Genomic DNA, 14,319 nt, shown 5'->3' on the forward strand with positions numbered 1-14,319 from the left:
AAAATAACCCAGGATAGAAGCAATCTTAAAGGTTAAAGCACATATGTGCAAATCCCTTTCCCCAAAAGGGAATTAGGCATCTCAAACAGTAAACATTGTTATGACTCCAACAAATTGTATCAGATTCTGGGGCTGGACTGCAAATAGTGAATCTCTGATATGGAGGCACTGCCAGCCAAGTATAGACCGATATTCCATTAGAACGAAGCTGCTCTTATCCACCATATTTTATCAGCAATTCCTCCCAGATCTGGAAAGCTTCCCATAAACAAGGAGCCCCAGTTCCTGCTTGAGGCACAACTCCCTTCCCTTTTGGGCGAGCCCATATCCCAAAGGGGGAAGAATAGAAATCTGGTTCTGCCTTCAGCTTCCTTCTCTGTTAAGCGGGGAAGCACCTTCAAGCCATTCTCACCAGGGAGGAAACAGAGAGGCAGCAGTCCCACTGGATTGCCTCATTCAACCCCAAGGAGAAATGCCTGCACTTTCCACTCAGTCTTTTTCTGCCCGATTGCTGCACTGTGCAATGCAAAGGAAGGAAAAACAGTTGAAGAAATGGGTCATTGACGGTGCTGAGGATTACTCACATTGTGCTGGTCACATAGGGAGGATCTCGTGAAAGCACAGCTCAAGTCTCTGCATGCAGAATAAGCTGTGCTCGACCAGCTTCTCCTGTGGGAATGGATAGCAAATCTGCGATCATTTCTGTGATCTCTTTTCCCAGGGCGGTGCATACGTTGTAAAGCTGTTTGAAGACTATGCCACAGGCCCAGCTCTCCTGGCAGTGGTGTTTCTGGAATCCATCGCGGTGGCTTGGTTCTATGGTGAGGTTAACTGCATGCTGCTGTGTGCGTGGGCCAGACTCCTATGCTTCTGCACAAGCATATTTCTTGCCCATCCGTCACTGCTAGGCCCAATTGCTTTTTAATCAGTGGACTATAAGGCAGCTTCCGTGCCAGGGATGTAAGGCAAGACAATGTGGCGAGGTAACACCTATTTCTCACAGTTTCCTGCTCTGCAAGAGGCAGCCGAATGGGGTGCAGGGATGCAGCCAAACCCCTGCACCCGATTCCCTATATTTGCAGCTCTTTCACTTCCATTTTATCATCCATTGTACCCTATCTTTTCTCCCCAACTTGTGGTTCCAGTTGGCCCAGTTCCAGTTGCCAAATTTCCTTCTGACATGCACGACAAACTAAGTTGGCTTAGAGCTTAAGTTGGTACAGAAGTATATGGATTTTCACCTTCACAGAGCTTGTAATTCTTTCTAAGGGCTCTGTGAAACGTAAGACCTTGCATCCTCCTGCACGATTGCTGGTGCAATCAAAGCTGTCATTCCACTTGTATCAGCAAATCTACTTTGCTCCTAGCAATGTGAGACAACCTTAAGCCCCACCTTATGTCTTTCCTCAGGCATCACCCAGTTTTGCAGTGACATCAATGAGATGCTTGGTTTCAGCCCTGGATGGTACTGGAGAATCTGCTGGGTAGCCATCAGCCCCATTTTCCTCCTGGTGAGTTACCTGTTGCCAGCCCTAGGCACAGAATAAGGGGTGGTCTCCTAGGCCTGTTGACACGTTTGCAAACAAACCTTATTTTATCTTATCTTATCTTATGATATGATATCTTATGATATCTTATGATATGTTCTTATCTTATGATAAAACATTGTGTTGTATAGCAGTATTGTGAGGAGTGTTGCATTTTGTTTAGATAAACTCTGATGATGCATAAAGATGGGGAACAAGACTCTTGGCACAGACTACAATCCACTTTTAGTTGCAATCACAGTGACCACTACATGTGGATCAATAAACAAATGATTTGAATTTATTTTTCTCTCTCACACACAGAGCAGTCTTGTTAAACATTTACTCCTTTGAAACCCCCCCCCACCTCACCCCTCTTGTTTTGCTTCTCTAAAGCATGACATTTCCATACCAAAATACCTCTGATGGATATTTTTCCCCACTCCCCCAACCAGACCACCTTGGAAGAGACTTTTCCAAAGAATACACTTTAAATGTCTTTATTTTAAAAGGTTTCTATTCCCCCGCATTTTCAAAAAGACTCAAAATGCACAACCACTTCTGGCAGAGTCTGTAGCATGATATTGATAACACAAGTGCAACCCAAAATGCAGCCAGAGAAGTAATCCAAGCCACAGCTCTGCACACTAAGCACAGTGCCATCACTTGCGCAGTGGCACATACACAGCCATGTGCTATTCCCTGGGTTCTCTGGTTTGTTTCTGTTAGGTCTTTATGGAGCTGACAGCAAAATGAAATACTAATTCTGCAACCATTTTTACTTTTAAAAGATACAGATGGGTCCTATGTTGCTGAACAAAGCTACACAGCATTTTAAGAAATCTGTTGAATTAGAACAGCAATCTCCAAACTACGAGATAATGCTGCACACCGGAAATGCCTTCCCTGGCACAACCAACACTTAACTTTTTGGTGCGTCGTGGTTCCATGTCCCGAGATCATGACGACATGCTGGGCAGTTGCATCTAAGTTGCGATGCCCCAGCGGGCATTGCACCTGGATTTACAGGCAGACGTGACTGCCCAGAGCATTGTGTCATCCTGATCTGGGGACATGAAGAACCACAGCTGCTGAAACAGTAAACGCCAGTCACAGGAAAGGGGGATTCAACCAAACCCGGGATCCAGCCCATAGGCCAGGGTTTGGAGGGAGCCGAATCAGAACAATAATGCAAAAGATTGACACATTCAAAGAACCATGCAGCTAGTCCCACATCTCAGAGGTGGGGATGGGGGTGGCTTGTGCTTCTGAAACAGCAGTAATAACCCACCTCCCCCCATGTTGTATGACCAGCTGCTTTTTTGAGAGGCGTTTCAGAAGATGTTTGTGTGGTAGCACCAGCTGGGCAAGAAGAGTAGTATCCAAAGAAGAAAAGTAAAATGCCACTGGCCCCATCTTAGCTGCTGTGTGTGTGCCTCGAAGGTCACTCTTTGGAGCTTAGCCTATCAACATAATTGTATGTAATGACATTTTTTGGATCCCCCTTCATCACCTGAATCCTTAGTCATTACATTTAAGAGGTAAATTTAAAAACTGCATAAGATTTGGGCATGGCCGGGGGACAGGGAAGAAGATAGAAGCCAGTTGGAGAGCAGTGACTGGCCAAACACCTTCAGAAGAACCCTAGTAAAACTTTTACAAGACTAGATGGCACCTTTCATTAAAAGAAAAAAGAACCAAGTGCACACCGCTCAGAAGTCAGCGCCACTGTTCCTGCTGTTGACTGTCCTAGCACTGTGAAACAAAAGCTTAATTCCCTGTTCCCAAATTAGCTCAGGCTGCCTTCCTAGCGTAGCTAACACTCAGCACTGGCCAAGAAAGCAGAGGTGTAAAGTTTGTTGATGGCAAAAGCCATTTAGAGTTAAGGTCCGCCCAGTGATTCAAAAACAACCCTGTTTAGGATGATTAATGTGTGCCTAACAAATTTCCATTTTATTACCAGAAGAAAAAAGACAAAAAAAGTATAAATAGATGTGTAACCACATCGATCATTTTGTTTCTCACACAAACACACTTATACTCCTTTACGAGCTGGAAACATTGAAATGAAAAAGCAATTTGCCTTGGCACTCTAGTTGCCTAGTAGACGCAAAGAACCCAGTGAATAATAGGATATACCTAGAGGTTGGTGAGTTGCTATAAAAGTCTCAGTTTAATTTCAGTTCTGTGAGAAGCAGGATAAGTAGAGCTGGCCCAAGACCTCCCATTCTGTTGTCCATAATAACCCAAAATCCAATCTTAGAGGAGGACTCCTGCATCTGCCAGTACCCCAAATCCTATGAATTAATGAATGAACTTTTTTTTTTCTTCAGTTCATTATTTGCAGCTTCTTGTCCAGCCCCCCAGACCTTCGGCTCTTTGATTACACTTATCCTTACTGGACCATGGTGGTGGGTTACTGTATTGGGACCTCATCTTTCATCTGTGTTCCAGCCTACATGATTTATAGGTTGGCAACCACCCCAGGAACATTTAAAGAGGTATTATCATGTACGCTGTGTTGGGTAAAAAAAATTTATGGATTTAAATTTAAAAGGAAGAAGGAAATGGAGTAGCAGATGAAATGTGGAGGTGAGGAGAGTGGTGGGTTCCTGCATTCTTCCTCTGTTTTTTTTTCAATTCAGGGAGCAGGAGCTGAAATGGTGGAGGCAGAACAGGTGCCCCTTGTCAGTCTGCTTGAGACCGTTGCCTCAGGCAGTCTCAAGGGCAGACTTTTCCTTTGGTAGTATCTTTGAACAGCTGTCTTACAGTAAACACTAGCAGCTGCATGATCTGGTGTGGGTGGATAACTGAATTTGCCCTAGAAAAATCCAGCTGATATTGGATTTATGGGCCAGTGCTGAACGATAGCTTGTGTTTCACCACTAAGTGACCTAAATAAAATTAGTCACACAATGGATGGCCATGCTGTGTTTCATAGACTGTTGTGTACACAGGTGCATAAGCCAAAGAACCACACACTCCACCACACAACCATGTGTGCTATGAACAGTGCATAGGAACCCACAGGTTCCCATGCTAATTTCAGTGGAGGGACCAGACCCACCCACTCCCATATCTGGTTGCTTCGACCCACTGTGATAGGAATGCCTGAGGTCTTGTAGGTGAAGGAGCTTGATGCAAGCATTAGAGTGCCCATTAGAGTGACATTAGAGTGTCAAGCAATGCCCTTAGAGCTATTCTGAACTTGCCCCAACTTTAACCAATCACTCTCCTGGGAATTGAGGCAGGGAGGGCTCAATCCAGGGCTAATTCCCTTTTTGAGCATTACATTAAGAATGTAGCACAAATATTAGTAAAACTGCTGTTTTAGCACTGTCTGTTACATTACATTGCTGGTCTCACTGCCAGGTGGTGGTGTCTGGGGGTCCCGTGACTACCACCAGATACCACCTCAAGTACCAGTGGTGGTACAAGTACCACTGGTTGTGAAACTGGTTTAAACCATTTCTGCCCAATGATGTATAAAATGTGTACACCTGTACACCAGGCAAAAATGGGTTAAGAGAATAGCAAGCAAGATATTTTTTCAGTAACTATAACTAGCAACAGCAGATAATAGAAATGAAGAAAGATCATCGTAGTTTTGAAAAAGAGATGTTATGTTGTCCCTTTGGGTGGTATAAAACTTTCAGGAAAAGGGGCTTCTAATAATCAAACATCCTCGTCATTCGTCTCAGGTCTCTGCAGAATCTTCAGTTTCTTGTTCGTTGAAATTGTCCTCCACCCTGCACAAAACCCTGTGGCCCAACTTCACTCTACCTTCCTTTGAGGCACAGCTCAGAGATGAAGATCAGCACCCAGTTAAATTCCTCTTGGGATGATCCCAAGTGGGCTTTCACTGTCATACAGGGTCTGACCAAGGTCCAGTCAGGAAGGATATTTGCCTCCTGTGCCACCTGGCTAGTCGTACGCCAGTTGCCTTTCGCTACAACAGGTAGCTTGGCTCCTTGCATGGATCATCCAGAGTTAATGACCCTGCAAACACCTCTTGTGTGACACCTGTTCCCTGGGGTCTGGATTGCATAGTTTGCCAGGGAGGGGGACAAGCTTTTGATCTCCTTCCAGCTCAGTTATCCAATCTGTAAGTGTGGTATGCTACCTAACATGATCTTTTTTCTTCTCCGTAGCGTATTCTTAAAAGCATTACCCCGGAAACAAACACAGAGATCCCCTTTGGGGACATTCGTATGAATGCTGTTTGATTGGTCTCATTTGGGTGGATGCAGGCGAGGAAGGGGTCAGGAGCTCCTTGCCTCCTGTAGTTCTAAGCTCCTCTTTCCCAAAGAACTGAATCTCCACCAGAGCGTTTGTGATGGAGGCAGAAGTGGCAACAACGGTTAGGCCTCTGAGCATTTCCATAGAATATTGGCTCTGCTCCTCGGCACCAGAAACTTTTTTGAGTTCTCGTTACTGCACTGATTTGTTTTGGAAATGTGAGGATGCAGGAGTGCAAACAACTATCAGCAGCTCCCCACGCTGGCATGGGGCCATCTGATGCATGCATGGTTTACTCAAGCCTCTGTCAGGCAACTGTCACAAGTTAGGATTATATTTAGACCCGTCCGTCCATCTGTGCCAGCACACCTGTTATCTCTCTCAATGTCACCCTCTGTAATGGACCCTCTTGTCTTTGCTTCCAAGACTCTCACAAGTTCAACCAAGTTGAAAAGTCACAGGAAAAAAAATCCAATCCTGCTGGCCAACAAGTACAGAGGTTTATTGTTCTAAATAACTTCCTCAACCCCTAGAAGATGGTCATTGCTGAAAAGTACTGCATTAAGGATTTAGCTTATGTGATGCTGAAGCTCTTGCTAGATTGTACCACTTCATACCAGTGTGGTGTGAATTGCATGTTTGATTATGAAGAAAAGCCCACAACCGTGTACCTAGAAAACTATTACATCAGGGGATAAGTGAAGCTAGAACCCTTCTCTCCAACAAGCAAGGTACCTAATATTAGGCTTGTTAACTATTTTTCAATGGCTGAGTATTCAAACATGCAACCCGTACCCAAGTCTGAAGGGATACCATTCAGCAACATGATTCTGCTAACCAAGTTGCTTAGATCTCGGGGTGAACAGATGCACAGCTGAAATGATGAAGCCATCAAGTGGCAAGTGTGTGAATTCTTTGACACTGCTAGCTCAGTGGTAAGTTGGCAGCTTACCACTTTCTCTTGGTTCGCCCCATGTTACAAGAAACAGCAGGACACACAAAGCTGCCACCTTGCCCAAATGTGTCAGCATTGCCACAGACATGTACGTGGCACACATGAACACTACTCCTCTAGTTGCATATGTACAGTCCACTCCATAACTCTCTTCCTACCCATCATCTTTTGCACAACATTGACATATTCTTGTCCCTTTGTACATAAGGCACCATGCAGTGATCTACATTGGCATGGTGATCTATATTTCAGATCTAGATCTACATTTCAGCCAGCAGATGTATTTAGGGAGCACATTCCCATAGTCCATGGGCCAGTTCATCTTTGTATCTATGCCCTTAGGAATCATTCTTAGGGTAAGTGTAACCGGTGCTTTTTTATGAACTAACAGTGAAGCAGTTTTGCAATTACACACAACAACTCTATGGAAATTGGGTTCCATTATGGTTTGGCACCAGAGGATCCAGATTATAAATCAGCACAACAACTAGAATTTAGCATTTAGTCTCCAATACAAGATAATGGCTGTTTCACAGAGGTACAAGAGATCTCATGGAACCTCCTGCCACTGCACAAAAGTGGCAACAGTGGATGATGCAGGCACAACCTACACATACACTTACTGGCAGCTGGCAAAGCTATTGGTAGCAAAGTACCATCTCACCACTTTTGTTGGGTGATATTTTGTGAACAGTTGAGAGTGTTGTAGGAACTGTAGCCCAGTATTTGCAACAGGTTTCAGAAACTGGGCTCTCTTAAAAGCCTCTTTATGATATGAGCATTACACTCAAAATCTGCAGGCTGGAGAAACCAAAGTGTATTGCTGTTTCAAAATGATAGTTGCGCAATTAACAACTTGGCTATGTTAAGCATTCATAAAACATACAGGGCCGAGACATTTATGAGGCCCTTCAACCAACCCAGCAGTTCTGGACACCCTTACTAATGGAGCCACAAGTGTGTCGAAAAAAACTGTTAACTCAACTTGTGACCAGTCAGCCTTACCCTGCCAAGTGTTTCTCCTGCACTGGCCACATTAAAACAAAATGCGACCCAAGCAAGAGTTGAGTTCAGAAAACTCTCAAGGCAACGGCTGCCATTCCTATGTAAACTGGGACTGTGTTTACCTTTAGTATGGCAAAAATAAACTGGAGTTTTATTTTACAAAACTAAGTATTCCTCTCAAACATGTATATAAAATGCACCTATATTAATTTATGCTGCTGCTTTAGTTATGAATGTCTCAAGCTGGATTGTACGTCATCAGTATGTGCCTTGCAGCGTAAACTGTTACTGTAATAAATTTAATATCATAATAAAATGGCAGTTGTATCCCCCTTTGCTGTCATGACATTCATTTGTCATCCAAAGAACACTTCTGCATCAAACCTCATGTTTTAGAGAAGATGTTGAGGTGTGTTCCAGGGTGTGCTCAGTTCACATGGGGCAATGGTCAGGCTTATTGAGCCTCTAGGAACTGTAAAATCTACCCAACATGCTCCTGCAGTTGAACATTCTGGGGGAGTTGTCTTTCCAAGGACCTTGTCCACCATGTCTGATCTTCTCACTGAAACACCCAGCGTTCAGTACAGTACATAAACTGCAGAATTTAGCCCATCACCCTGATTCAACAGAGATGTGAAAAAATTATGCATTCAGCCAACTGGTTTCTCTCCAACCTAAATGCATACAACAGGGAAGCTATTCGATGGATGGTGCCTGGCTCAAGACTTTACACATTTGAAAAACACTCTGCTCAAGGAAGGTATGGTGGCGTATTTAAAATTAAGCACAAAATATTTTTATCCCAACTGAACTTTATAACAACAGTCTTTCATGCAATTTCCCCTTTGTCACAATCACTACAAAATACCAAATGTTACTCTATCATGGAGAAGCAGTGGTGTCATGCAATTCAGTACCAGAAGAGGAAGTTGCAAACTCTGTTCCTGAACCAGTAGCTTCTCTTCCCTTTGTTACGCTGAGGTTCTATGTTACTCACAGTAGCTTCCAGTGCTGCAGTCCAGACGACTTGTTTCCTTAGAACATTGTGTAAGTGTTCGTGTATGTACATGAGCTATATCATAAGGCAAGATGGGGCTAGTGTGTTGCCAGCCACAGAACAGAGATGATAGCCTCTGTGCCACTATATGCAGAAGATAAAGCAGTAGGCCAACCAATTCCTCAATTCATTAGACCAGTGGTTCTCAAACTGTGACTGTGACCCACCAGCCTGGGAAGCCCTGTCTCTGTCCACATAAGGGGCAGGGCAGGGGGATGGTGGCAACATGATCCCCATGCCAACAGGGACAGAGAGGTTTTTTAAAAAAAAACTTACCACAGCCTGTGCCGGCTTCCTAGGGGTGCAGGGGTGCCTGCAGACCCCTCTGCAGGGCTTTCTGTGCCTCAGAAAAGGTAAAAATAGTGAATGAAACCAGAAGTGGCTTATAATAGCTTATGTTTTCAGAGGCACAGGGAGCCCTGCAGAGGGGTCCATGGGGCTCCCGCACTCTCCAGAGGCTGGCACAGGTTATGGTAAGTTAAAAAAACCCTCTGTCCCCTGCAGAGGCACGATTGTGGCAATCACATCACTGCCACCCCCTTGCTCTGCAAAGACAGAGTGGTTCTCAAACTCCTGGCATTCCTAGGGACGGGTGGGCAGGGAGTGGAAGGCAGGGTCAGGATCTGGTGGTTAGGCTGGATCCTGACCCCGTTCCCAGGTGGTGCAGAGCAGCCCCTGGTCACTCTGTTCTGCTCAGCTCTGTACCACCACCCTGTCAGATGGTGCAGATCTAAGTAGACCCATTGGGGCCACTGCCTCGGGTTGCGCTGCTTCTGGCCCCAAACTTGCACTGGATGCAGCACAGGCCTGCTGGTCGGCCTGCTCCAGCACAAGTTAGGATTGTAAATAGGGAAATTTTGCTGCCTATTGTAATTACCTTCACAGGCCACATCAAGACTAAGCCAACAGGTCCTGCCTCAGCCACTTCTCTCATCAGTATGGACCTAATTCACACCGTTCCTAAAGCAGTAAAACAGACACCATGAAAGGTGCCCAGAACAGGCAACAATGGCACCTGGAGCAGCAAGTGAAGCCTACCACACAATTTATTTGATTTATACTGCAAATTAATGTTTGTTTGAAGCTCATTTGAAGATCCTCTTAAATAAGCTAGCTGGCCTAATGTTAGCCTATTATTGAAGGATACGCTATCAAATACTTGACCATTTTTACCAATGTTTAGTCAGCTGAACATCTGCTGCCTAGTTCTCTTAAATGGGCAATTTCAGGAAGCATTATAGAAGGGGAACAATGACCCCAACACAGAAATAGTTAAATATGTTAAGAAAATACATTGGCACTCATGAGGACTTAGATGCAACAGGTTTTATTTTTAGCAGGGTCACTTCATTTGTAGGACAGTCTGCATGCTTTCAAAGGTTTATGGGAGAAACACAAGTAAAAAGCAAAGAGGAAGAACACTTATTTGCATCTAAGACATCTTCAAAATAAATCTTGGAAAGTTTGCCCCCCCCCCCCCCAAAACTAAGCAGGATGTCAACCCTGTTGTGTTATTAGTGACACAACCTTGTCACTGCTTGCCTTAAAAACTAAAGCCTCAGTCATCACAATCCTTCAAAGTTATCCATAACAGAAAAAAAAAAGAATACACAGTCGCAAAACACTAGGAAAGCTCATCTCTATTTCTGGAGCTGGCAAAGACACCACAACTGTCTCCATGACAACAACAAGATACAAACTTCCTTCCTGATGGCTTCTCAGGACACAGGATGAAAACATGAGATGCTCCAAGACAAAAGGCTTTAAGAAATCAAGCTTAATTCGGGAAGATTAATATCAGCATACTTAAACATTATAACATCAGATTTAAACCTGAGAAACTAGCAAGTTTCAATGTAGGTCTGAAGCTCCTAAGAACATATAAAAACACAATGCGATAAAATGAGAAAGGTGATCTGAACTTTTCTTTTTAGAAACTTAAAATGTCGCTGTCAGGAGGTGAGGTTACTGAGAGGTGAGATGGGAAGGAAAGAACAGTGCCTTGGAGGGGTTTGTTGAAAATATATTATGAAAACATTCTCTCTGCCAGATTTCTCACTTGCCAAACTATGGGTTGGAGTGTCTTTTATGGTGGCTTTATAATCCCTTGGCATCTCCTGATCCAGGAGGCCTCCACAAAACAAGCTGCAACTTCCCCTGCCAAACAGATGATTAATGCTATTGGTTCCCTCTACACACAATCTTGATGGGCAAAAATACTGCAGCTGAGCCAAAGTTTAGCTCATACACAAAAGCAAGCCCAGTGGGATCTAGGATGCATCTTTTTCATTTTATTTTAATGTTTCTGTACACAAGAAATAATAAAACCCAGACAAACAGTCTTAGCATTTAAGTCCATTGTGGAACTAAACTGAGTTATCTTATTGATGTTCTCCATCAAGTACAACTTTCACACTCCTTCTGTACATTTTGTCGGACCAGTGAATCTAGTGGTAACCCCTGTGAAAATTATGATGCACAGACTGGGGCTCAGGGGCTGTCTATATAAGTAGACTGTGTTGTTGCATGACATACAATATAAATACAAGCTGAGATGCTGAAGGACAGGAGAACAGATTCAAGCTATCCACTCCACCTGGAAGGGCTGGACCTCTTTACCCACCTCTGCACAAAAAGGCAGAAAACTCTAGAAATAAATGGCCAGGGACTAATAGCACAGCAGCATAACATTCCCTTTTGCCTCAATATCCCCACACCAGTGGGCACATCACCTCCTGAGATTCTCCCTGAAACAGAATCTAATCCTCCTCCTTTTCTATGTAAGATTTTGTGCTCACACGTGCCATTTGCCGAGCCAAGTAGCGGTCCCTGGCTGACAGGACTGTCTCCTCGCTGCTACGCTTTGCAAACTTGCTCTGGCTCTCCAGGGCTTTCTCTGCCTGCTCTGTTCCATCACCTCCAGTCTTATGTTTCAGCTCTGGCAACTGCTCAGAATTACACAGTTGTTCTTCTCCCATCTCACTCTCCTTAGTCTGATGGTCATCTTTTACAAAGGATTCAGGACTTCTATTTTTCCTCTCTCCCTCTTTCTTTTCATCTTTATCTTCTCTTGCCCTTTTGTTCTTCGCCCCCTCATCGCTTTCCCTATATCGGTCTTTGCTGTTTAGCAGCCTCTCCTTCCTTTGCCCTTCCCATTCTGAGAACTTGTCATCCCTGTCTCTTTCCCTTCTCAGTTCTCGTTCATAATCATCTCTCTCTTTCCTATCTTTCCTCCTCTGTCTGTCATCCAATTCTTCCTGCTTCCTATAACTATCCTCAGATCTAGGATGCTCTTCCTTTTCATGGCCTTTGTGCTTTCTCTCACGATCCTTTTCCCTGTATTGCCCACTTTTTTCTTTCCTGATTTCTGCAGCCTCCTCTCTCTCTGGATGACTTCCAGATACTTTTGAGTGGTGGCTTCTCTCTTCGCTGGATGACCTCCTTTGGCTCTTGTGGTGCTTGGTATCCTTTCCACTGCAGTCCGTGTGGCTCTGCCCGGTCTCCTTTTTATCACCAGCTCGCACTTTAGTACTGTTCTCATCATCACTACTATCTGTTTCCAAGTCACTGTCTGCATCTGGGTTATCTTCACGCTTGAGAGGAATGTGGGGTCTTGAACTCTCATCTGAGCTTTTGTTCATGTGTCTGGAGTCACAGGAATCCCCACTGAGTTTTTCTTCTTTTATCCTAGATTTTGTTTGTGAAAAGGAAAAAAGATACAAAATATGTCACTGTCTAGAAATCCAGAATATCCTGAACCGTATCTCCTCTGCCAAAATGCATACCCATTTTCAAAGACACCCATATTGAAAGACCACATTTTAAAGTCCAACAGGACACACAGAAAATCATAAACTTACTGTAGCTATTCTACATTTTCACCTGATTAGTCATGAGAGCTAAATGGAACCCCCAAGTCCAGAGTCTCTCTGAATATTGAATTCTGGGGACAAACCACAAGCATAGCCTTCATGTTACTGTCCTGCTTGGGAGCTCTGAAAAGAATCTGGAAAAGGAATCCTGGACTAACTGAATATGTGGATCAATCCAGCAGCATTCTTCTCATGAGACCCCACTGTGGGTTCTACTAATACAAAAGGCAGACTGGCCTCAGCAGTAACAGAACCTTTTGAATTTTGACCCTGAAGATATAGAACAAATTCTTGTCAGACCCGCTCAGTTGACCCCTTTGATTATTATAAATCTTATTATTTAAGTCTGCAACTTCTATGCACGACATTTTATAAAGAATTAGAGAATTTTTGTAATGTTTTAAAGGGAGAAGCAATATGATTTAGCAATAGACTAAACAGGGGTAGCAAAGGAGGATACGTGCAAGAATTGTAAAGTAGGGAGAATGGACACTTTCTAGTATGGATGGCAGAATACTAATATGAGATATCCCTCTACTACAGGAAGATAACTGTGCACTCTGTTGACACTAAAGTTGTGGTCTTCTCTGTATCTCTATCGCAGAAGACAGGCACTAGTGAGTTCGGGATACCTGTTGCTACGTCCACTAACTTACAACACATCATAAGGGCTAGAAACTTTTCACATTTATTTCTCCCTCACTACCCTTTCAACATTATTAAATCAGCTTGCAAACAAAGAGTTGGTATACACTTAGGGACGTACAAAGTTGGCTAGAGATTGGAAAGGCAAGCACCACTGCTATTTCCCTGACTTATCTGGCCATTTGTTTTTAAGATATACAACATATTACCTCTTCGAATGGACACATCCCTGTTTTCACTGAGAAAGACAAAAAGCAACAATGCTACATCATGCTAATCTTTTCAAATTAGTTTCTTCAAAAAAGTGTTATGGCCACAGCTAGATTTGAACAGATTTTTATTTTTAAAATGTATTGTTCTTCTACCCAAAAGGCACTGAAGGTGCACAGTTTAAAAACCAAGCATTTAAAAATGAATAAAGTATATTTAAAGTTAAAACAGTTACAAACAGATACAAACAGCAGTAGCACAGAATCATCAATGTGAAAATGTCTGAGAAAGAAGATGGCCTGGCAAAAAACCAGTCCAACCTGCTCTTCACTTAGCACAGTGTTCTCATATTGCACAGTCACAGTCCCAGATCAACCTGACCAATCTTATATCCCCCCTGGCTCACCGCTTTAAACACTACCAGTGAGTCAGAAACACATGTTCCCAATTCATTTTTTGTGTCCAACAATCTCAAAGGGATTAGCACTCCCATGAGAATGCAGAGTACAATTCCCAGGCAAAAGTCAAATACTGAGTCCGAGTTCTTGCACACATTCACCTGACTGGCCAAACAGGTGGGCATACAATTCCGTAGGGCAACTAGCCTCCAGTAGTTGCCACTACCCCTTTTGAGCAGCCAGTCCTTAAGCCAAGGGAAAGCTGAATACCTATGGGCTAACTCCCCAGCTCTTGCAAGCTCTGCGCTCCCTCAAAGTTCAGGGACTCAAACCTCAAGACTCTGGCTTGCTCCAGCAGCAGATGAGTGTCCTAGGTTGGGCTTAGATGAAACCCAATTCCTTTGTATGCACA

The 14,319-nt window shown here is 43.7% G+C and overlaps 2 protein-coding genes across 4 annotated transcripts in view; one reads left to right on the plus strand and one right to left on the minus strand.

Moving 5' to 3' along the window:
* The window catches only part of SLC6A4 (solute carrier family 6 member 4), a 48,425-nt gene extending 40,368 nt beyond the window's left edge, over positions 1–8,057 (plus strand). For both annotated transcript variants that reach the window (XM_066636186.1, XM_066636185.1), the window contains exons 11-14: positions 722–821; positions 1,411–1,511; positions 3,860–4,027; positions 5,678–8,057. In XM_066636186.1, coding sequence (XP_066492283.1) covers positions 722–821; positions 1,411–1,511; positions 3,860–4,027; positions 5,678–5,752 — 444 coding nt within the window. In that variant the 3' untranslated portion in view covers positions 5,753–8,057. The remainder of the gene's footprint in view (positions 1–721; positions 822–1,410; positions 1,512–3,859; positions 4,028–5,677) is intronic.
* Positions 8,058–10,093: 2,036 nt separating this feature from the next.
* NSRP1 (nuclear speckle splicing regulatory protein 1) overlaps positions 10,094–14,319 on the minus strand; it is a 31,434-nt gene continuing 27,208 nt past the window's right edge. For both annotated transcript variants that reach the window (XM_066636392.1, XM_066636393.1), the window contains exon 7: positions 10,094–12,469. In XM_066636392.1, coding sequence (XP_066492489.1) covers positions 11,542–12,469 — 928 coding nt within the window. In that variant the 3' untranslated portion in view covers positions 10,094–11,541. The remainder of the gene's footprint in view (positions 12,470–14,319) is intronic.

This window comes from Tiliqua scincoides, chromosome 8, assembly GCF_035046505.1.
Source record: "Tiliqua scincoides isolate rTilSci1 chromosome 8, rTilSci1.hap2, whole genome shotgun sequence".
Taxonomy (NCBI): domain Eukaryota; kingdom Metazoa; phylum Chordata; class Lepidosauria; order Squamata; family Scincidae; genus Tiliqua; species Tiliqua scincoides.